The sequence below is a fragment of the Nicotiana tabacum genome, chromosome 18 (assembly GCF_000715075.1).
Source record: "Nicotiana tabacum cultivar K326 chromosome 18, ASM71507v2, whole genome shotgun sequence".
Taxonomy (NCBI): Eukaryota; Viridiplantae; Streptophyta; class Magnoliopsida; order Solanales; family Solanaceae; genus Nicotiana; species Nicotiana tabacum.
Genome location: NC_134097.1, coordinates 156,937,929 through 156,962,190, shown reverse-complemented (window position 1 = coordinate 156,962,190; position 24,262 = coordinate 156,937,929). Strand labels below are relative to the sequence as shown.

General features: G+C 38.5%; 2 protein-coding genes and 2 non-coding genes across 4 annotated transcripts; 2 read left to right on the top strand and 2 right to left on the bottom strand.

The window, feature by feature from the left end:
* The first annotated feature begins 1,557 nt into the window (after window positions 1–1,557).
* On the top strand, window positions 1,558–4,722 carry LOC107813789 (uncharacterized). The gene is made up of 3 exons (XM_016639097.2): window positions 1,558–1,783; window positions 2,899–3,273; window positions 3,796–4,722. The coding sequence occupies exons 1-3, from the start codon at window positions 1,645–1,647 to the stop codon at window positions 4,494–4,496; spliced, it is 1,215 nt and encodes a 404-aa protein (XP_016494583.1). The 5' UTR covers window positions 1,558–1,644; the 3' UTR covers window positions 4,497–4,722.
* Window positions 4,723–4,793: 71 nt separating this feature from the next.
* On the bottom strand, window positions 4,794–4,865 carry TRNAG-UCC (transfer RNA glycine (anticodon UCC)). The gene has a single exon. It is a non-coding gene; the product is annotated as a tRNA-Gly (tRNA).
* Window positions 4,866–5,815: 950 nt separating this feature from the next.
* Window positions 5,816–8,138, top strand: LOC107813788 (dynamin-related protein 4C-like). The gene has a single exon (XM_016639096.2). The coding sequence runs from the start codon at window positions 5,896–5,898 to the stop codon at window positions 7,927–7,929; it is 2,034 nt and encodes a 677-aa protein (XP_016494582.1). The 5' UTR covers window positions 5,816–5,895; the 3' UTR covers window positions 7,930–8,138.
* An 11,978-nt stretch (window positions 8,139–20,116) lies between these two features.
* On the bottom strand, window positions 20,117–20,188 carry TRNAG-UCC (transfer RNA glycine (anticodon UCC)). Its single transcript has one exon. It is a non-coding gene; the product is annotated as a tRNA-Gly (tRNA).
* Window positions 20,189–24,262: the final 4,074 nt, after the last annotated feature.

Sequence of the window (24,262 nt, the reverse complement as noted above, 5' to 3'; positions counted from 1 at the left end):
ACTCATGTTCATAATAACATTTTTCTAAGTATTTTGCATAAACAAATTACAAAGAAAAGAAAAAGGGATGAAGAACTCTATGATTTTCTCCTCCAAAAGTTATCCACGTGATGCCCTTGTCTCTGATCGCAAAAAAACTCCTTCAAAGTGGCGTTTTTAGGCATAACTCCTGGTGGACCTGGCCCCAGGCCTGGCGTCGCCAGGCATAACGCCTGGTTAAGCTTGGCCTCTGCATTGCCTCGCCAGGTCTCTCGCCAACTACAAGCCTGGTGTCGCCAGGTCTAACGCTTGTTTTAGGCCTGGCTTCGCCAACTTTCTCCTTTTCACTGTTCTCGAGCACACTTTCAACGTTTAAGTATTCCTCTTGCTTTACTTTCATCTTCAATTCACCTACACATAAAATAGACCACATTACGTGCAAATAAAGTATAACTTATCACTAAAAATGCAACGCAAATAATGTACGAAACTATGGAATTATAGTCCCACATCAAATATTTTATTTTTGAAGGTTTGAACAATATTCAATTCATTTAAATTTAATAGGTCTACATGTAAGTAAATTGATCATTGTTATACAAAATTTAAATCAATTGACAAGGGATATACGTGCAACGCACATATGTAGAAACTAATATTTTTAAAATATCACATCACATCTCAGTCAGAGCTCATTCAAAATCGTGACAATACAATTGAATTCTAATATTTAAAATTCAATATAATTTGAACTGTGATCATTTACCTACCAAAGTGTCCTCATGAGATAGATTGAATCTCTATTAGAAGCACGTGAGTGATTGTTGTTTCAAACTTTTTTTTTTTGGTAAGGGGGAAATACGCAGCCATTACAATCTCTGCCACAGTCTCCGTTCTTTGGGTGAGCATTCTGTGGTGAGCACTTTCTGCGCACTGGATAAATTTCTCCCTGTGTAATAGCCTGCAAACCACACAGGAGATGTAAACCGCACTAGGCAAGCTCTGTGCGATAGACGAGGTAAAATTCAAAAATAGTCAGAATTATAAGTGGTAATTGAAAAATAGCCACATTTTCAAAAGTACTCCACTTTTCAGTAAAGATAAATCTCCACGAAAACATTGTTCAAAATTCGAAATATATTTCGGCATAATATATTGGAGTTCCAGTGTAATATACTGGAGTTCCAGCATAATATACTAGAGTTCCACCAAAATATACTAGTCAGCATAATATGTTGGAAGCACATACACATGTGCTCCAATCTCCAGTATATTATGCTGGAACTTTCCATGTGTTGGAGTTCCAGCATAATATGCTGCAAGTTCATACACATGTGCATTAATCTCCGGTATATTATGTTGGAACTTTCCGTATTGCCGTAAAAAAGTGGCTATTTTTAATAACTTTGCAAGCGCTGACTATTTTTTAATTACTAGTCCGAAAACTGGCTAGATCGTGCTATTTTCACATATAAAAGTCACAATGAGCTTTCTCTTTAGTGAGCTTATCCAAATATCAAGATGGGCCAAAGGTTTATTTTTGGGCTTTTTATATTGGGCCTTAAAGATATTTTAGTTGTTCCATTTCCATACGCTTCTCTAACTCTAAAAATGAAAACCAGCTTAATGAAAAGTCTCAATTTTCTGAACAGAAATTAGCTAAAAATGGAGTCTTTATTTATGAAAAATTTGATCTTTGCAACTCAAAGTGCAGTTCCAGTGAGGAATTCAATAAACCCAATTCGTATAAGAAGAATTTGCAGCTGTTCTTGGAAAATTCACTTCAAAAAATCAGACTTTCCAGGTACACTTTGGAAGGAAATTGGAAAGTTTTAAACTTTTTTTCTTTCTTTCTATGTTTTGTAACTTTTCATGGTGTTATAGATAATGTTTGTAACTTTTTATGGTGATAAATTTGTTGCTATATTAATTGTTAATGGCAACTTTTGTGTTTGTTAGTATGAGGTTATGAGCTAACTTGGAAATAGTTGATGATATTTTTATTGGATTTTGCATTTGTTACCGCTGATATTTGATTTACTAGAATAATAAGTATTTTAGTCATAGGAGGAGTCTTTGTTTAAATTTAAATTTAATTAGATAATTTTGTTGAGATAGTTTGGGTTTTGAATTTGAATATTTATTCTGCATATTCTGTTTTTAAGTTGGCTATTTAAAGCCTTCCTTGGTTAATAAAATTTATGAGAGACAATTTTCAATTAATACTTTAAATCTTCTTGCTGCTTCATCCTGTTAAAAAATCCAACGATTTTACTGCTAAGCTTTGGGAAAGAGTACTATTGAGGATGTTGAGGTATTTTCACTTGGGGGTAGTTTGTGATTTGAAATTTTTATTTTGTGACGAGGGAAATGAGATATATATCAAAAAATGTGAGTTGGGTTTTCTGTTTATTGGTATCAGGAGAGTTCAAAATGCTGAGGAAAAATTTTGTGAAATTTTATGGAAGTTTGAACACGTGTGGGGAGTTTTATGCAGTGCCTAAAAAGTAAAAACCTATCAGCAGCAGCTAAAGTTTAAATGTTCATAGAGATAAAGAGGATCTTGGATTGAGATGATCACATGGATTAGTCTAAGCACTTCCCGAGTGCCATTTTTGTGAATAAAACTTGTCAAAAAATGATAGGAGTATTGTTGAATGGAACGATTTGATGCGTTAAACCTCTATGAGTGCACGGTCATTGTTAGCTTCTAAATATATGAAGTTGGTGTCCAGCTATGTTATGTAATCTGTTCTGGTTATTCTTTCACTTCAGTTGAATAGAGAAAAAGTTGAACAAACCACTTTATCTAGATTCATATATGGCTAAAAAGGTGCAGACTCTGGTGTTTCATTTACTCATTCATGCTAGTACTTTTGTTTCAGCTTCTCACTTTAATTATGCAACTCAATTTTTCAGATTTCCGGGACTATGTAAAACCTTCCCGACTTTTACCATCCACTGACATAAAATTTGGTGGAGATTGGTCGCTGGAAAACATGCTCAATCGTTCAAATTTGGATAAGTCCAATTCCTTGTACAAAGTCAAGCTGCAAACAAGTAGCGCATATGGATCAGATCTCACCGACATAAACTCTGGAGTCCTGCTTTGTTTGATAGATGAAAATGGTGAGTCAATCTTACAGAGGAGATCAGCTGGTCAGGAAAACGCCCATTCTATGCAGTCACAAAGCTCTGATCTTCTCCATTTCCAAAGAGGTTCCGTGGATGAGTTCATATTTGAGGGACCTAAACTTGGAAAAATTGTAGCTGTTTGGATCAGCCCAGAATCAGGTTAGAATATCCAGAAAAGCCGATCAAACTGTTACATGCATATTTATCCGAAATGTACATCTGGCATTTTGATATTCACCAAACTGCATTTTGACAGTAGTCGGTTTACACTTCACACTCTCTTTAAGCCTATCTCAAATGGTGGGGAAAAAAAAAAAGAATATCTCAAACCAGTAAGAATCCTGATTACTCAACAGTAGCATTCATCAAGTTTACACCAATATTTTGCAGTAATTGGTTACATCATTTGTGTATAGAACAAGAAGAATGACAAGTTTGAAGGAGATTGGGGGTATGGGGATTCAGACTTCGGCATATACTAGTGATACACTTAGTGAGTGCTTAGTTCTCAGTATCTCTGTCAATTGGACCCGGACTATAAGCGCCTAAATGAGAATATGAATTTGTCAAAAGATGCTCATTGTGGACTATTAGTTAGATTACTATTATGCATATTTAAGCATCAAAAAAGAAATTAACAAACATGAGTTCTCTATATTTTGTTCCAACGTGAATAAGCAGGTCAGTGGAAACTTGGAGGCATGAGCATAACTGTCATTTCCCTGCTAAATTCTGAGTCAGTAGGAAATGAGAAGAATTTATCCGACTGTACTGCTGTCCAGTATGACTTTGATATCGAGGATGTCTTGCTCGGTGAGAAAAGCGATAGTTCCATGTTAGAGTTTAGACCATTTTCAGTTACTGAGTTTTCCCAGGACAACATTTTATCATTAACTGAGAAAACTTCGACATCATCTTCCCTTGCCACTCAGAAGATATCAAATGAAGACACCATGAAGGAATATGCAGATTTGAAGTTATCTTTATTGCTTTATGATGCAATCCTCACTATTGCTGGTTCGTCCATTGCATTCTTAGCCGGGGAAAAGGCTGCAATCGCCTTCTTAACAGGTGGTATCGGAGGATTTCTATATCTATTACTCGTGCAGAGGTCGATTGATGGTATACCATCTTCAGACTTGACTTCAAGTATCAGGACAGAAACTCTTGAACGAACTAATAAAAGATTCAAGGGTTCAGTGTTAAGCATAGTATTGGCTCTTTCAGTTACTACAGTTGCAGCAAAATATGCCCTCAATGACGTTTCCAGTGTGCTGACACCGAAAGATCTCATGCTTGGAACTATCGGATTTCTGTTGTCCAAGGTATCTGTGTTCTTGGCTGCATTCCGACCCATAACAGGTTTTAGAGAAAACAAATGATAATGTACTGTTAGTATTCCTTGCACATTCATGTATATAGCTAATACAGAGTTACAGACATAGAGATGTATAGAATCAATAAATGTTCATTTTAGTTATAATCTGTCTACAGTTGTATATGCATCCAACAATAACAAAGATTTGTACTTTGTCAATAATTTGGAAAATGCTAAACTCGAGATGTTTTTATTTCTATAAGTGGCATTTCATGTTTGATAGATTAAAATGGTGAGTCAATCTTACAGAGGATATCGGCTGGTCTGGAAAATGCCCATAAGTTCAAAAGGAATACAGATATGCGTCTGCCGGGAGTCGAACCCGGGTCTATTGCTTGGAAGGCAATTATCCTAACCGTTGGACTACAAACGCCTTGTTGTACTCACTTCATAGTTTTGCATATATAATCGTATATATCATGTGGACCACATTTTAGGCAACATGATGCTGGAAAACAGTGTTATGAGGTGATAGTATCCAATGAACTTATACCAACAATGGAACATTTGGCATGAGCCTCCATGTTTTGGTTCAATGGTCAGGATGCGACACGTGATGTATAATTAGCCACACGTCATGGGGTCGAATCTAGTCGTTTGAACTTGTGGGCCGACTAAACTCAGGCCAGAAGCCTACAGGGAATTTTTCCGATAACAATTAAAATGGAAGATTTCCCATGAAAAGGCTTGCACTTTGCTGTCTCTTTCGAGATGATGATAATCCAAGAAGTTACACTATCACTAATAAGCTGCCTTCACTATCACAGGCAGATCCAATAGTTTGTATTTAACATGAATTTTTTATTAACAAAAAATTAAAGTATGTATATATATACAGTCTAGTCGAATGCTGTTAATTATTTTGTACGTTTTGCCTTCAATTTACGTTCAAAGACAGATAGTATGAACAGGAGGTAGAAATAAATTACAGTAAGTATGTCTTGAGAAAAGCAAACAACAAGCTCTAGGCAAAGAGATCAGTATTTTTGTAGTCTTTTAAGTATTTCTGTAGATATGCTGTTCACACTATCCATAGAAGAAGTTATAGTGTTTTTTGTGATGCATTAATTGTCTCCATTGGAACAAGAAGTTCAAAGCATGTTACAGTTTCTTGAAACGATGAGAATTATATTTTTGGGGTATACAAAACCATAAAGTCTACTTAAGTTCAAGTATATCAGATTGTCTTGAAAAAGCAATAGGCATGCTTAGTCAATGAGATCAGTGTTTTAGGGGAAACAAAAACATTAATTCCACTTAATAAATGCACATAAATGATCAAACATATATAAATAGGGATATTATGAATTATATGGTATTCAAGACTTTGATCTAACAACCAGTATCCAAACTACACCTTACAGCAAAACCACAAGAACATAGTTTACCTTACTGTACTAACCATGACGTTTGGGCAAATGGTGAATGGCTCTTCTTCTAGTGAATATCCACTACAAGTTGTTGATCCAAAACATGTTGCAGTAGTAGAACCAAAAACTTCTAGTGTTCATGCACCCATTATTTCAACCTTGAATGATAGAGTTCGACCCCTTCTCGACTGTGTTGACAAGCTTAGGCATCTCAACATCATGCAAGAAGGAATTCAGCTTCCTACCATTGTGGTGGTTGGAGATCAGTCTTCTGGAAAGTCCAGTGTACTCGAATCGCTTGCTGGAATCAGTCTTCCTAGAGGGCAAGGTATTTGTACTAGAGTGCCTCTAATCATGAGGCTCCAAAATCATATTGAGACAGAAGTTCATTTGGAGTACAATGGAAAATCAGTTCCAACAGATGAAGTTCATGTTGCGGAGGCTATTGTTCTTGCAACTAATGAGATAGCTGGACATGGTAAGGGAATATCCGACATTCCTTTAACACTTATAGTTAAAAAAAATGGTGTTCCTGACTTGACTATGGTGGATTTGCCTGGAATAACTAGAGTCCCCGTGCATGGACAGCCAGAAGATATCTTTGAACAAATTTCAGGTATTATTACGAAATATATTACACCTGAGGAAAGCATAATTTTGAATGTTCTATCAGCCACAGTTGATTTCCCTACTTGTGAGTCCATTAGAATGTCCCAAAAGGTGGACAAAACAGGCGAAAGGACTCTTGCGGTTGTGACAAAGGTAGATAAAGCTCCTGAAGGGCTACTTGAGAAAGTTACTGCAAATGATGTGAATATAGGGCTTGGTTATGTTTGTGTTAGAAATAGAACTGGGAATGAGTCTTATGAAGAAGCTCGTAGTGTGGAGGCAAGTCTTTTTGAAACTCATGCACTTTTATCCAAAATTGACAAGTCCATGGTTAGCATTCCAATTCTGGCACATAAGTTGGTGCAAATTCAAGCAAACATCATTTCTAACTGCTTGCCGGATATTGTGAGAAAGATCAATGATAAACTTGCTATCAATGTTGCTGCTCTTAATGAGTTACCACAGCGCTTGAGTTCTGTTGCTGAAGCTTTGGCTACGTTCATGCGTATTCTGAGTTCGGCCAAGGAATCTCTAAAGAAAATTTTCCTTAGAGGGGAGCTTGACGAGTACCCTGAAGATTGCGAAATGCATTGCACTGCTAGATTGGCTGAGATGCTCAACCAATACTCTGCTGAGCTACGTTCAAAGTACATTGAAGAAAAGGAAAACTTCTTGATGGACGAGATCATGTCTTTAAGAGAAGCAAGAGGGATTGGACTTCCAAATTTCCTTCCTCGTGTTGTTTTCCTTTCTGTTTTACAGCAAAAGGTAAGAGGGATTTCTGTAACTCCTGAGGAGTTTGTGGAGAAATTGTGGAACTATATAGAGGTGGTCGTCATCAAAGTTATGATGCATCATTCGTGTAACTACACACAGCTTCAGTATTTCATTAGGAGAGCAGTTCAAAATTTGATTGCCAAGAGGAAGGATGAATCTGTTGATTGGGTCCGTGAAATCATTGGGATGGAAAAGCTGACTGACTACACTAGTAATCCTGAGTATGCAGCTACTTGTAGTAAGCTCATGGCTAAAGAAACAATATTTATGGAGATTATGAATTATAAAAGAACAAACACGCTAATGCACCTTGAAGGATTTGGAGATATCGATGTTGGATATTTGAGGAAGCATATAGATGTTGTGCAACAAGCTTTTGAATTGAAGATGAGGATGACTGCATACTGGAAAATCGTGTTGATGAGATTGGTTGATTATATGGCTCTTTATATTATGTTCAGTCTTCAAAAGTTGGTTAACCTTGAGATCGAGGATGATATTGTTAAGATTCTGATGGCATCGAATGGTGGTGGCTTTGAGAGAATGCTGGAGGAATCACCCGTGGTTGCAGAGAAGCGTCTTAGGCTCAGTAACAGCGTGAAGTTGCTCAAGGAGTCGAAAGTGGTGGTGGTGAAAATCATGGACAGAATTGCTCTTCATGTTGATGAGGAAAAGGCTTAAACAAGCTTGATGCTTTTGGACAGAAGTTTGATGCTTTTGGACAGCATGTTTTGTTGTCCTTAAGCCTCTAGTTATCTTCTTTAATTTCATTTATCTATCTACCTAGTACTCTTTATTGATATGCATCATGTTTTGCTGTCCTTAAGCCTTTAGCATCTTAATTTGGTATTATGTTATAGTTTTGCAGATCATTAATTATTGTATTTCTATTAATGATTTTGATTCTGCGTTTCTTTCCTTCTAGTGATGCTCTAAGATTAATTCTTCTTCCAGTTTCATTTGCATATCACTTTGATTGGCTGTGCATTTGCTATCTCTATTACTTAAGTACTGACAATTTTCAGTTAGCTGAAGCCTTAAGTACTATTTCTCCTTCAGTTCACTGATATATAGACTTCTTTACCTATATCTTTCAGCACTTACTATGACATTTAAATTTATGTGACATATAAAAAGTATATGTTCCTTCTGTTACTTTGATTCATTGGATGAACCGACCATTTGTACTACCTATCAGATAGCTGAACTTGAAATGTTGATGGAGAAAATGAGGATCTTTGATTGAAATAACCACAAGGATTAGAGTGAGTTCAGTTTTTTTTTCCTTTAATAATCGAGGGTTACTTGGCGCACAGTTTGGAACTTGGTGGATAATGATGGATTGTCCCTCTATGCTTCTCTACTAAATATCAGGCTTTTGTTCGTAGCTGGGTTCGAGCTCGTGACGTGTGCCTATCCGACACATCACGCGCTGCACTCTTACCACCGAACCAATGTCATGGGTGCAGTTTGAGTTTAGTTTTAAACAGATTCTTTTAGCATGTTGAAGGATCCATAGGAAGTAGCGTTACCTATAGCATGCCTATTGACAGAGGTGCATAAAAGGAAAATGAAGAGTCCCTATAAAGAGCCATGAACTATCTCAGCAGTCTATGAACATAATGCGAAACTTTAAACAAGCATTATGCTATAAATGGTAAGGGAAAAAAGAGAATGAGTGACCATCAATCCCGAGATGTTGCTGTTGTTTTTCCTGAAAAGGCATTGAACAAAGGTCTGGCATTATAATTGCGGCATAACATGATGATTGTGATTTTGCTCTCGTCATATTTGATCTGCATGGTTCGGAGGAAGTGAGAAAATTTTGTGTTGACTTCTCAGGATTTTGATAAAATTGTCACATTTTGCTTTCCAAACACCTTGCATCTTCTTCATGATTTCAGTAGTCCATCAGCTAGCAAATTAATGAGCAAAACATATTTTCATTTCATCTATGGGTTGGAGGTGGAGGTATTAAAGAGAGGAGTAATGTTGGATAAAACGATTTAATAACCTCTGCGAATGCACAATCGTTGTTAGCTTCTAAATCTGCTGATTTCCATTGAATAGGGAACCAGAGTTGAACAATATCACTCTATCTAGATTCATATATTTATGCTAGTTTTTTTTTGGTTTGTTTCAGCTTCTCATGTTAATCGTGCAAATAAACTTTTCAGACTTCGGGGACTATTTAAAACCTTCCCGCCTTTTACCAGCCACTGACGTAAAATTTCGTGGAGATTGGTCGCTGGAGAACATTCTCAATCATTCAAAATTGTAAACATCGAATTCCTTATACAAAGTCAAGCTGCAAACAAGTAGTCCTGCTTTGTTTGATAGATGAAACTCTATAGAACAAACCCAAAAGTTTGTAAACAAACTAAACAGCAACAACCCACACGTGTATTAAAAACCCGAAACTAAATACGTTTCTCACTTTGTTTTTGTTTTCTCTTTTTAAACTTTCCAACACTCAAGTTCTTTTAAGGATTGAGGTGTGATCTTTTTGTCCAGAAAAGCCTTCGGGATCAAACTGTTACATAATATTTCTCTGGAAAGTACATTTGGTGTTTCGATATACACCAAACTGCATTTGACAGTCACCTCAGTTTACACTTCACACTATGTTTGATCTTATCTCGAACCAGTTAGAATCTGGATTACTCAACAGTAAGGTTCATCAAGTTTACGCAAATATTCTGCATTAAATGATTACTGATGAGGTCCATCTCATTGAAAGAAGTATTAGACATGTGCCTAATAAAAGTTTTCTTTGGTTTGGTAGTTAACCTTGTTGACTTGGTTTGGTTGGTAGCCAACCTTGTTGAATTAGTTTGGTTTGGTAGCCAACTTTGTTGAATTTCTTTGGTTTGGTAGCCAACTTTGTTGAATTGTGAAAAGTGTATGTAAATTGTCAAATATGGTAGGTTTTAGAGAGTGAAGCTTTGGCTATAAAAGGAGAGCTTCAACTCTCATTTCTACACACCAACAAAGAGAGAAAAAAAAAGATTGAGGTTTCACAGACAAGGTATAAGAAAATAGTCTGTGAGGAAAATAGAGAGTGAACGATATTGTAGTGAGGTGGGAATATCAAAAGAGGGTTATTTCTTTTGAGTGTTGTAGTGGTCTTTGGAGTATTTATCTCCGACCTACAAAGTGTAAAATTCCTTACTATAGTGATATCAGTTGCTCCTCTCGGGGTCGTGGTTTTTTTCCTTATTCATAAGGGTTTTCCACGTAAAAATCTTGGTGTCATTGTTACTCTTTTATTCTTGTTAATTACCGTATCTCGGTGCTACATTATTATTCCGCTTTATTACCGTGAATATTATTTTGGTAAGGGGTTTATTCCCAACAACTGGTATCAGAGCACACGTTCTGCTCGTTCACTGAAATACTATTCACTATCGGTAGTACTATACTCGGTGAAAAATAAATGTCCGGAGTAAAGTACGAGGTAGCAAAATTCAACGGAGATAACGGTTTCTCAACATGGCAAAGAAGGATGAGAGATCTGCTCATCCAACAAGGATTACACAAGGTTCTAGATGTTGATTCCAAAAAGTCTGATATCATGAAAGCTGAGGATTGGGCTGACTTGGATGAAAGAGCTTCTAGTGCAATCAGGTTGCACTTATCAGATGATGTGGTAAATAACATCATTGATGAAGACACTGCACGTGGAATTTGGACAAGGTTGGAAAGCCTATACATGTCCAAAACGCTGACAAATAAATTGTACCTGAAGAAGCAGTTATACGCCCTACACATGAGTGAAGGTACGAATTTTTTGTCACATTTAAATATGTTTAACGGACTAATCACACAACTTGCCAACCTCGGAGTGAAAATCGAGGAAGAAGATAAAGCCATCTTGTTATTGAACTCGTTGCCATCTTCGTACGATAATTTGGCAACAACCATCTTGCACGGTAAGACTACTATTGAGTTGAAAGATGTCACATCAGCTCTTCTACTCAATGAGAAGATGAGAAAGAAGCCTGAAAATCAAGGACATGCTCTCATCACACAAGGTAGAGGCAGGAGTTATTAAAGGAGTTCGAACAATTATGGTAGATCCGGAGCTCGTGGGAAGTCAAAGAACCGATCCAAATCAAGAGCCAGAAATTGCTACAATTGTGATCAACCAGGTCACTTCAAAAGAGATTGCCCAAATCCAAGGAAGGGCAAAGGTGAAACCAGTGGCCAGAAGAATGACGACAACACAGCCGCCATGGTGCAAAATAATGATAATGTTGTCCTCTTTATAAATGAGGAAGAGGAATGCATGCACCTGTCAGGTCCAGAGTCGGAATGGGTGGTTGACACAGCGGCATCTCACCATGCCACACCGGTAAGAGATCTTTTTTGCAGATATGTAGCAGGTGATTTCGGCACAGTGAAAATGGGTAACACAAGTTACTCAAAGATTGCGGGGATTGGTGACATTTGTATCAAAACAAATGTCGGATGCACATTGGTTCTAAAGGATGTGCGGCATGTACCTGATTTACGGATGAACTTGATCTCGGGAATTGCTTTAGACCGAGATGGATACGAGAGCTATTTTGCAAATCAAAAGTGGAGACTCACTAACGGATCATTGGTGATTTCAAAGGGAGTTGCTTGTGGCACGTTGTACAGGACAAATGCAGAAATATGCCAAGGTGAATTGAACGCGGCACAAGATGAGATTTCTGTAGATTTGTGGCACAAAAGAATGGGTCATATGAGTGAGAAGGGATTGCAGATTCTTGAGTGAGAAGGGATTGCAGATTATGCCAAAGGTACAACGGTAAAACCTTGTGACTACTGTTTATTTGGTAAGCAGCATAGAGTCTCATTTCAGACATCGTCTGAAAGAAAATTGAATATACTTGATTTAGTATATTCTGATGTTTGCGGCCCAATGGAAATTGAATCAATGGGCGGTAACAAATATTTTGTTACTTTTATTGATGATGCTTCACGAAAATTATGTGTTTATATTTAGAAAACCAAAGATCAGGTGTTTCAAGTTTTCCAGAAGTTTCATGCTCTAGTAGAAAGGGAGACGGGTCGAAAGCTAAAGCGTCTCCGAAGTGACAATGGAGGTGAGTACACTTCAAGGGAATTTGAAGAGTATTGTTCAAGTCATGGGATCAGACATGAAAAGACAGTTCCTGGAACCCCACAGCACAATGGCGTAGCCGAGAGGATGAACCGCACCATTGTGGAGAAGGTGAGAATCATGCTCAGAATGGCTAAACTGCCTAAGTCATTCTGGGGTGAAGCAGTTCAGACAGCCTGTTACCTGATCAATAGGAGTCCATCAGTTCCATTGTCGTTTGAAATCCCAGAGAGAGTTTGGACCAACAAGGAGGTGTCCTACTCGCATTTGAAGGTGTTCGGTTGCAGAGCTTTTGCTCATGTACCAAAAGAGCAGAGAACAAAGCTGGATGATAAATCTGTTCCCTGCATATTTATCGGATATGGAGATGAAGAGTTCGGGTACAGACTGTGGGATCCTGTAAAGAAGAAGGTCATCAGAAGTAGAGATGTAGTCTTCCGAGAAAGTGAAGTTGGAACTGTTGTTGATATGTCAGAAAAGGCGAAGAATGGTATAATTCCTAACTTTGTTACTATTCATTCTACTTCTAACAATCTCACAAGTGCAGAAAGTACGACCGACGAGGTTGCCGATCAGGGGGAGCAATCTGGTGAGGTTATTGAGCAGGGGGATCAACTTGATGAAGGTGTTGAGGAAGTGGAGCACCCCACTCAGGGAGAAGAACAACCTCAACCTCTGAGGAGATCAGAGAGGCCAAGGGTAGAGTCATGCAGGTACCCTTCCACAGAGTATGTCCTCATCAGTAATGAGGGGGAGCCATAAAGTCTTAAGGAGGTGCTGTCTCATCCAGAAAAGAACCAGTGGATGAAAGCTATGCAAGAAGAGATGGAATCTCTACAGAAAAATGGCACATACAAGCTGGTTGAACTTCCAAAGGGTAAAAGACCACTCAAATGCAAATGGGTCTTTAAACTCAAGAAAGATGGAAATGGCAAGGTGGTCAGATACAAAGCTCGATTGGTGGTTAAAGGCTTCGAACAAAAGAAAGGTATTGATTTTGACGAAATTTTCTCACCTGTTGTCAAAATGACTTCTATTCGAACAATTTTGAGCTTAGCAGCTAGCCTAGATCTTGAAGTGGAGCAGTTGGATGTGAAAACTGCATTTCTTCATGGAGATTTGGAAGAGGAGATTTATATGGAGCAGCCAGAAGGATTTGAAGTAGCTGGAAAGAAACACATGGTGTGCAAATTGAATAAGAGTCTTTATGGATTGAAGCAGGCACCAAGGCAGTGGTACATGAAGTTTGACTCATTCATGAAAAGTCAAACATACCTAAAGACCTATTCTGATCCATGTGTATACTTCAAAAGATTTTCTGAGAATAACTTTATTATATTGTTGTTGTATGTGGATGACATGTTAATTGTAGGAAAAGACAAGGGGTTGATAGCAAAGTTGAAAGGAGATCTGTCCAAGTCATTTGATATGAAGGACTTGGGCCCAGCACAACAAATTCTAGGGATGAAGATAGTTCGAGAGAGAACAAGTAGAAAGTTGTGGCTATCTCAGGAGAAGTACATTGAACGTGTACTAGAACGCTTCAACATGAAAAATGCTAAGCCAGTCAGCACACCTCTTGCTGGTCATCTAAAGTTGAGTAAGAAGATGTGTCCTACAACAGTGGAGGAGAAAGGGAACATGGCTAAAGTTACTTATTCTTCAGCAGTCGGAAGCTTGGTGTATGCAATGGTATGTACTAGACCTGATATTGCTCACGCAGTTGGTGTTGTCAGCAGGTTTCTTGAAAATCCTGGAAAGGAACATTGGGAAGCAGTCAAGTGGATACTCAAGTACCTGAGAGGTACCACGGGAGATTGTTTGTGCTTTGGAGGATCTGATCCAATCTTGAAGGGCTATACAGATGCTGATATGGCAGGTGACATTGACAACAGAAAATCTACTACTGGATATTTGTTTACATTTTCAGGGGGAGTTATATCATGGCAGTCTAAGTTGCAGAAGTGTGTTGCACTTTCAACAACTGAAGCAGAGTACATTGCCGCTACAGAAACTGGCAAGGAGATGGTATGGCTCAAACGGTTCCTTCAAGAGCTTAGATTGCATCAGAAGGAGTATGTCGTCTATTGTGACAGTCAAAGTGCAATAGACCTTAGCAAGAACTCTATGTATCATGCAAGGACCAAACACATTGATGTGAGATATCATTGGATTCGAGAAATGGTAGATAATGAATCTCTAAAAGTCTTGAAGATTTCTACAAGTGAGAATCCCGCAGATATGCTGACCAAGTTGGTACCAAGGAACAAGTTCGAGCTATGCAAAGAACTTGTCGGCATGCACTCAAACTAGAAGACAGTGCTACCTCATCTAGATGAATGAGACTGGAGGGGGAGATTGATGAGGTCCATCTCATTGAAGTATTAGACATGTGCCTAATAAAAGTTTTCTTTGGTTTGGTAGTCAACCTTGTTGACTTGGTTTGGTTGGTAGCCAACCTTGTTGAATTAGTTTGGTTTGGTAGCCAACTTTGTTGAATTTCTTTGGTTTGGTAGCCAACTTTGTTGAATTGTGAAAAGTGTGTGTAAATTGTCAAATATGGTAGGCTTTAGAGAGTGAAGCTTTGGCTATAAAAGGAGAGCTTCAACTCTCATTTCTACACACCAACAAAGAGAGAGAAAAAAAGAGTGAGGTTTCACAAACAAGGTATAAGAAAATAGTCTGTGAGGAAAATAGAGAGTGAGCGATATTGTAGTGAGGTGGGAATATCAAAAGAGGGTTATTTCTTTTGAGTGTTGTAGTGGTCTTTGGAGTATTTATCTCCGACCTACAAAGTGTAAAATTCCTTACTATAGTGATATCAGTTGCTCCTCTCGGGGTCGTGATTTTTTCCCTTATTCAGAAGGGTTTTCCACGTAAAAATCTTGGTGTGTCATTGTTACTCTTTTATTCTTGTTAATTACCGTATCTCGGTGCTACATGATTATTCCGCTTTATTACCGTGAATATTATTTTGATAAGGGGTTTATTCCCAACATTGGTCGCTGGAGAACATTCTCAATCATTCAAAATTGTAAACATCGAATTCCTTATTGGTCGCTGGAGAACAATCTCAATCATTCAAAATTGTAAACATCGAATTCCTTATACAAAGTCAAGCTGCAAACAAGTAGTCCTGCTTTGTTTGATAGATGAATGTCCATTCTACACAGTCACAGAGTTCTGATCTTCTCCACACACCCTAAATCTCCCAAGTGCCGACTCAAATAAATAAATAAATCCCGTTTCGATTGTCCTTTAATTGGAAAAAACTCCTTCACCCCTCGCGGGGGCGGAGAAAGGAGGTGTGACAATGGGCAGCGCATAGAATATTCTACATACAGACAGTAAAAGAAAAAAAAAGACTACATTAAACTACAACTTCAAATATTTCTCATTTTTGTATTCATGCTTCGAGTGGCTTACAAGATGAACCAGTGTATCAGTTTGTGTACCTGATATTTGGAAAGCAAGGAAAGAAGATGAAGATCAGTAGAAGCAGCAGTAGTGTAAATACACAGCAACGCAACAACAAACCAACATCAGCAATTCGACCCAGATTCAAGGCCCAGAAAACTTTGAAGAAAAACTTAACAACTCTATAGAACAAACCCAAAAGTTTGTAAACAAACTAAACAGCAACAACCCACACGTGTATTAAAAACCCGAAACTAAATACGTTTCTCACTTTGTTTTTGTTTTCTCTTTTTAAACTTTCCAACACTCAAGTTCTTTTAAGGATTGAGGTGTGATCTTTTTGTCCAGAAAAGCCTTCGGGATCAAACTGTTACATAATATTTCTCTGGAAAGTACATTTGGTGTTTCGATATACACCAAACTGCATTTGACAGTCACCTCAGTTTACACTTCACACTATGTTTGATCTTATCTCGAACCAGTTAGAATCTGGATTACTCAACAGTAAGGTTCATCAAGTTTACGCAAATATTCTGCATTAAATGATTACATCATTTGCCTATATAAAAAGAGGAATGACAAGTTTGAAAGGAGATTGGTGGTATGGGGATTCAGACTTCGGCATATACTAGTGATACACTTAGTGAGTGCTTAGTTCCCAGTATCTCTGTCAATTGGACCCGGACTAAGGTCATAATTTTAGCAGCTGAATGAGAAAATGAATTTGTCAAGGTGCTCACTGTTTGTTTGATTACCATTATGCATATCTTAATCATCAAAAAGAAATTAATAAACTGAAGCCCAATAGTCTAAATTCTGAGTCAGTAGGAAATGAGAAGAATTTATCCGACTGTACTGCTGTCCAGTATGACTTTGATATCGAGGATGTCTTGCTCGGTGAGAAAAGCGATAGTTCCATGATGGAGTTTAGACCATATTCAGTTACTGAGTTTTCCCAGGACAACATTGTATCGTTAAATGAGAAAACTTTGCCATCATCTTCCCTTAGCACTCAGAAGATATCAAATGAAAACACCATGAAGGAATATGCAGATTTGAAGTTATCTTTATTGCTTTATGATGCAATCCTTACTGTTGCTGGTTCGTCTATTGCATTCTTAGCTGGAGAAAAGTCCGCAATCGCCATCTTAACAGGTAGTATCGGAGGATTTCTATATCTACTACTCGTGCAAAGGTCCGTTGATGTTATACCATCTTCAGACTTGACTTCAATTAACAGGACAGAAACTCTTGATCAAACCAGTAAAGGATTCAAAGGCTCAGTGACAAACATAGTACTGGCTCTTGCAGTTACTACAGTTGCAGCAAAATATGCCCTCGGAGACATTTCCAGTGTGCTGACACCGTAAGATATGATGCTTGGGACTATCGGCTTTCTGTTGTCCAAGGTATCTGTGTTCTTGGCTGCATTCCGACCCATAACAGGTTTAAGAGAAAACAAATGATACTGTACTCTTCAGTATTCCTTGCACATGAGTACATAGCTAATACAAAGTTATGTTTGACTCAAAAGACGCTAAATTCTTTTGAACAAATCAATCAAAGATGAAGGGATAAATTGTCGTCAAACTTAATTGATACCAGATCGAAAGAATGAGTAATAATGATTGCGCATAAGATGAATGGAATGTCAAAGATCTTATTAAGATTATGCACTGCCTTTTTCATCCGTAGATGAGGGAGAAGAATTACAATTGTTTTTCTCTTTCGGGATATAAGAATGGAGCTTTTTTCTTATCTCTCTTCTGTCAGAAAATCCCCCCTCCCCCTTGTGAGCTTCCCTGGGCCTATATATATAGTCGAAACCCTCTTACCCCTGCTGTGACTTGGCGTGTCTGGGTCAGTGGAGCTTTCTGGTCGTGGCTAGGCGTCGCTCTCTTCAATGTGTCGGATGTCTTAGAGAAGAAATGAAGTTGACTCTATCGACTTCTACTAGCCGGTTGCAAAAATGGGGTCGTGGTCAACCTGGTCGAGGTGATCAGATTTTGACCAACACAACAGACCTCAGATTTATAGAATCAGTAATTGTTTACTTTAGGTATGATCTGTCTACAGTTGTATATGCATCCAACAATAACAAAGATTTGTACTTTGTCAATAATTTGGAAAATCCTATGAGTTTGTTGCCAGTGTTATTGCCCTTCCACTTATTTGCTGTCACTTACGACACTGTTATTATTTTTCTGATTTCTTTTGTTGTTACGGACCTATTCTTTTGCTTCTTTTCTGATATTATTGTCTCTTCTATTGACCCGAGGGTCTCCCGGAAACAGCCTCTCTACCCTTCCGGGGTAGGGATAAGGTCTGCATGCACTTTACCCTCCCCAGACCCCACTAGTGGGATTTTACTTGGTGTGTTGTGTGTGTGTGCACGCTATGAGTTTGTTGCCTCCCTGCCTTCACAAGGTAGGGGTAAGATCTGCGTACATACGATCCTACCCAAACTCCATTTTTGGGATTCCACTGGATTGTTATTGTTGTTGTTATTGTTGTTGTTAAGTGACTTTTCATGTTTGGATGTTATCTCACTTGCCGTTTGAGACTCTGAAATAGTAAAATCCTCAGTTTTGTATTATTTTAAAAAGTATATGTTCCTTCAGCTCTTGGATATTGAATGTTCCAAATTCTTCATTCTTTATCTTTGATGTATCTCAAGTCCTATAAAAATACCTAAGGGCTACCTATACTCGTTATATCCTTTTTGAAAGAGAAAAGGTAAAGTTTTTTATATTTTCTTACACGTTGTTCGGTTTTAGCTAATTAGTTAATTATATTTTTGGTTTCCCACATGGTTAAGGAAGGAGCAATTTCATCCACTGCACCACGCTCTTTAATGGTACATAGATAAGTAGTTGATTATAATCTAGTAGCTTTTGCAAATGTTTTTTATTTTATTTTATAAGTAAGAGAAGAAGGTATTTCCTCTATCCAATCATATAAATGACATGAGAATAGTTAATTTTATTTACGTGCATGGAAACAACCGAGCCTACTTTTTTATATATATACAAATACACACTAGATTAAGGTAAAAATGATTCATTTGTTTTCGCCCTTATATAGTTATGATTTTGGATCCGTCTTCACGATTTTGACTTGCTTCTACATAAAACAACTCCTAAGGGGCCGTTTGGTACGAGATATAAGTAGAAATACTGTTGAGAAAAAAATTTGATATCACCTTAATACTTTATTTGATTAGCAAACCTGGGATAAGTTATTCCGGGATTAAAATTAGTATCGGGATAACTTATACCTTGTAGGGGGTGGGATAATTAGTGTCGGGATAACTTATATCTTCTTCTTAGAAATTATGCAATTGTTATTTTTAATACAACATACCAACAACAACAACAACCCAATGAAATCCCCCTAGTTGGGTCTGGGGTGGGTAGTGTGTATGCAGACCTTACCTCAACCCCGAAGGAGTAGAGAGGCTGTTTCCGAAAGACACTCGGCTCAAGAAAACAAAAGGACAAAAGAAGACAATATTAGTAACACCACAGAAATAATATGAAAGAAATATATATATATATATATATATATATATATATATATATATATATATATGAAAAATAAGAACAACATGAAATCACGAGGAATGATACAAAGCAAAAGCAAAATAGTATCCTTACCAAACTAGTCTCCCAAAGTTATGACATAAGACAATACTCAACTACCTCCTAGCCTACAACCCTAATACTCGACCTCCACATGTTCCTATCAAGTGTCATGTCCTCGGAAATCTGAAACATCGTCATATCGTGCCTAATCACCTCCCTCAATACTTCTTAGGCCGCCCTCTACCTCTTCTCGAGCCCTTCACAATAACCAAACAGTGAATAAAAATAATATCAGAATAATTAACCCCAACATAGTTTATCCCAGCATAACCTGTATTTAAACCAAACGACCCCTAAATATGTCTGTGTTGTTGGCTGCATTCTGACCCATATATAGCAGGTTTAAGAGAAAACAAATGACACTTCATCCTTTGTACTCTTTACATTCATGTAATATATATAGCTAATACACAGTAACAGACACAGAAATGTATAGAATCCAAGTATTCATATTTGGCTAACTAGGTGCAGACATGGTCTTTCATTCACTCATTTAGGCTAGTGTTATTGTTTCAGCTTTCCCGATCCCACTAGTGGGATTCTATTTGGTTCATGCAAATAAATTTTTCAAATTCGAGGACTACGTAAAACCTTCCCGCCTTGAGAAAAAAAAAAATCGTTTCTCCCTAAATGGTAATAGGTTCATTTTTTTTTTAAAGAGAGGGAGCATAATAAAAGTGCAAAAGGAAAATAGGTATGCGTCTGCCGGGAGTCGAACCCAGGTCTATTGCTTGGAAGGCAATTATCCTAACCGTTGGACTACAAACGCTTTGTTGTATACTAGCACTTCAAAATTTTTATATAAACAAGTAATCATATGTCATGTGGACTATAATTTAAGCAACATGATGCTAGGAAACAGTGTTATGAGGTAAGAGCACCCAATGACAGAGGCGGACTCAGGATTCAGTAATCCCAGGGGCATCATGATATTCAATATAAATTTATCACTGCTCATAGAGATTGATATGGGGCCTAGGCTAATATTTGACTATTTCTTAAAGACATTTGTATGTATATATGGATTTTTTGTGGAAGTTACCGGGTGCCGGTGACCCCTTTGTTAAGGTGTGTGTCCACCTCTGAATTTTTTACACCTCTCATTGCAATGATGTGAAAGAAAACTTCAAATTCCTTCTCAAAAGATAAAACAAACACAAATATCCCTGCAGACCTCGGACCTATGTGTAACCTTGAAGGTTCACCGGACCCCATAAAAATTCGATAGAAATATTATATATTTTCATGTATATACCTTAAAAATAATTAATTTAAATCAGTTGATATCCTAAACACTAAAAACCTTTAGGAGGTACTAGCTGAGCAGACTCGTTGCGTTAAAATCTTGGGTCCGCCTCTGACGGCAAAGACAGATCAGGACCATCTTTGTTACCGTGTGAAACTTGAAAACAAAGTGATTAACAAGTATAATTCGGTGGGGAGATCTTAATTCAAAACAAAAGGAGGAATTTTAAGTCCTCAGCAAGGCCCTTCCTCCCCTCCCAAAAAGGAATTTTGTCTTTAATTTTTCATAAAACAAGAAGGAAAAAGACACCATAAACTATTTCCGCTGCCGGGGTTCGAACCCGGATTCTTTCAAATAAAGAAGGAATTAACCAGTGCTACAGCGGATCATGTTGTTGCAGATTATCAACTTTATTTATAATATAGCCAATGTATGCTATTAGGTTAATCTATTACTTAACTACTGAAAATTCTCAGTTAGCTGAAGCCTAAGTATTACTCCCTCCGTTTCAAATTAGATAACATACTTTCTTTTTTAGTCCGTTTCAAAATAAATGACACATTTCTAAATTTGAAAATAATTCAACTTTAAACTCTTCATTTTACCCTTAATGAGAAGCTTATATAACCACACAAATGGCATGACTCCATAAAGCTTTTACCCCTTAAATTTTTAAGACCACAAGTTTCAAAAGTATTCTTTTTTTTTTTCTTAAATTTCGTACCGAGTCAAACTAACTCATCTAAATTGAAATGGAGAAATTTATTTCTTCTTCAGTTCACTGATATGTAGACTTCTTTACCTATATCTTACAGCACTTTTTTTTATTAATATATCTTACAGCCTTTTGATATAGTAAATGTGCCAGTTTTTGTATGATCTTCTATTGTAAAATCCAAGTATCATATAACAAAAAGTATTTGTTCCTTCTGTTAATTTGATTTATTAGAGTAATTTTTTCCGAAAAAACTTTTTTCCCTACACAAAAAATTGCAATATTTCTTGGAATAGACAGATAGCCGATTATATTTATTGTTTACTTTTTCTAGTCATATACATTGATTATACATAATTACACACATATAATACATATATGTTTTCTTGTGAAACACATATCAGGGGGTGGGTCAGGTAGCAGGGGAGGTAGAGGGGGCAAGGGAGCCTATAGGTTGAGAATCGGGTCATGGAACATAGGTTCACTAACGAGTAAATCCATAGAGTTGGCGAAAATCCTGCAGAAGAGGAAGATTAATATAGCGTGTGTCCAGGAGACTAGGTGGGTCGGATCGAGGGCGAAAAACGTGGATGGGTATAAGTTGTGGTACTCTGGTGTCCTGAGGGGTAAGAATGGAGTGGGTATCCTGGTAGATAGCCATCTAAGAGAGTCCGTGGTAGAGGTCAGGCGGGTGAATGATAGACTAATGACTATTAAGTTGGTGGTGGGTGAGGGTACTTTAAATGTTGTTAGCGCGTACGCACCGCAAGCAGGCTTGGATGAGGATATTAAGAGGCGTTTTTGGGAGGGGTTGGATGAGATTGTTCGTAGTATACCGCCTTCTGAGAGGTTATTCATAGGAGGAGATTTCAATGGCCATATTGGGTCATCTGTAGGTGGGTACACTGAGGTGCATGGCGGCTTTGGTTTCGGGGAGCGGAACGGAGGGGGCATTTCGCTGTTGGACTTTGCCAAGGCTTTCGATCTAGTCATTGCGAACTCGAGTTTTACGAAGCGGGATGAACATTTGGTTACTTACCAAAGTTCGGTAGCGAAGACTCAGATTGACTATCTCCTCCTCAGAAGATGCGACACAAGGTTGTGCGAGGACTGCAAGGTTATCCCCGGGGAGACTCTCTCAACGCAGCATAGGCTTTTGGTGATGGACATTTGTATTAGGATAAGGAGGAAGAAGAGGTCAGTACAAGGACGCCCCAGGATTAGGTGGGGCGCCTTAACTAAGGATAAAGCTAAGGAGTTAGAAGGAAGGTTATCGGCAATGGGAGCTTGGAGAAGTAGTGGGGACGCAAACACAATATGGTCGACGACGGCGGACTGTATAAGAAAGGCGACGAGAGAGGTGTTAGGGATATCTACGGGCCGCAATGGTGGCCACAAAAGAGATTGGTGGTGGAATGCAGTTGTCCAAGGTAAAGTGGAAGAAAAGAAGGCAGCTTACCTGCGGTTAGTAGGGAGCACTGACGAGGAGGAGAAGAGAGAGAACAGTCAAAGGTATAAGGTAGCTAGGAAGGAGGCAAAGATGACAGTGACGGAGGCTAAGACGACAGCTTATGCTTATCTGTATGAGGAACTAAGGAACAAAGGTGGGGAGAAGAAGTTATTTCGACTCGCTAAGGCGAGAGAGAGGACAACTCGGGATCTGGACCAAGTGAGGTGCATAAAAGATGATGACGGCAAAGTTTTGATGGGAGATGACCAGATTAAGAGGAGGTGGCAGACCTACTTTCATAAACTTCTAAGCGAAGAAGGGGATCAGGATACTATACTTGGGGAATTGAGGAATGTCGACAGTCACCATGAATTAAGTAATTGTAGGGACATTGAGATCGACGAAGTCATGGAGGCAATGCGTAAGATGAGAGGGGGCAGAGCTACCGGGCCAGACGAAATTCCGGTTGAACTGTGGAGGTGTGTGGGTAGAGCAGGCTTGGAATAGCTTACTGCATTGTTTAGTGTTATATTCAAGACTAATAGGATGCCTGAAGAGTGGAGGTGGAGTACAATGGTCCCGTTGTATAAGAACAAAGGTGATGTCCAGAGCTGTAACAACTATAGGGGCATCAAATTACTAAGTCATACCATGAAAGTTTGGGAGAGAGTGGTAGAAATGAGAGTGCGAAGGACGGTGTCTATTTCAGACAACCAGTTCGGGTTCATGCCGGGGCGATCTACCACAGAAGCTATCCACCTTATTAGGAGGATGGTGGAACAGTACAGGGATAGGAAGAAGGATCTCCACATGGTGTTTATTGATCTGGAGAAAGCGTACGATAGGGTTCCTAGGGAGGTCTTATGGAGCTGCTTAGAGGATAAAGGGGTCCCGGTTGACTATATTAGGGTGATTAAAGACATGTATGCTGGAGCTAAGACTCGGGTTAGGACAGTAGGAGGCGACTCTGAACACTTTCCAGTTATTACAGGGTTGCACCAAGGGTCTGCGCTCAGCCCATTCCTATTTGCCCTGGTGATGGATGCACTGACTCATGATATCCAAGGGGAGGTGCCATGGTGCATGCTATTTGCTGATGACATTATTCTAATTGACGAGACACGAGGCGGCGTCAACGAGAGGCTAGAGATTTGGAGACATGCTCTTGAGTCTAAAGGTTTCAAGTTGAGCAGGACAAAGACGGAATACCTCGAGTGCAAATTTCGAGTTGAGCCGACGGAAGCGGGAGTTGAAGTGAGGCTTGACTCTCAAGTCATTCCCAAGAGGGGTAGTTTCAAGTACCTTGGATCGGTTATCCAGGGGACCGGGGAAATGGACGAGGATGTCACACACCGTATAGGGTGGGGTGGATGAAGTGGAGGTTAGCGTCGGGAGTCTTGTGTGACAAGAAAGTGCCAGCGTTACTAAAAGG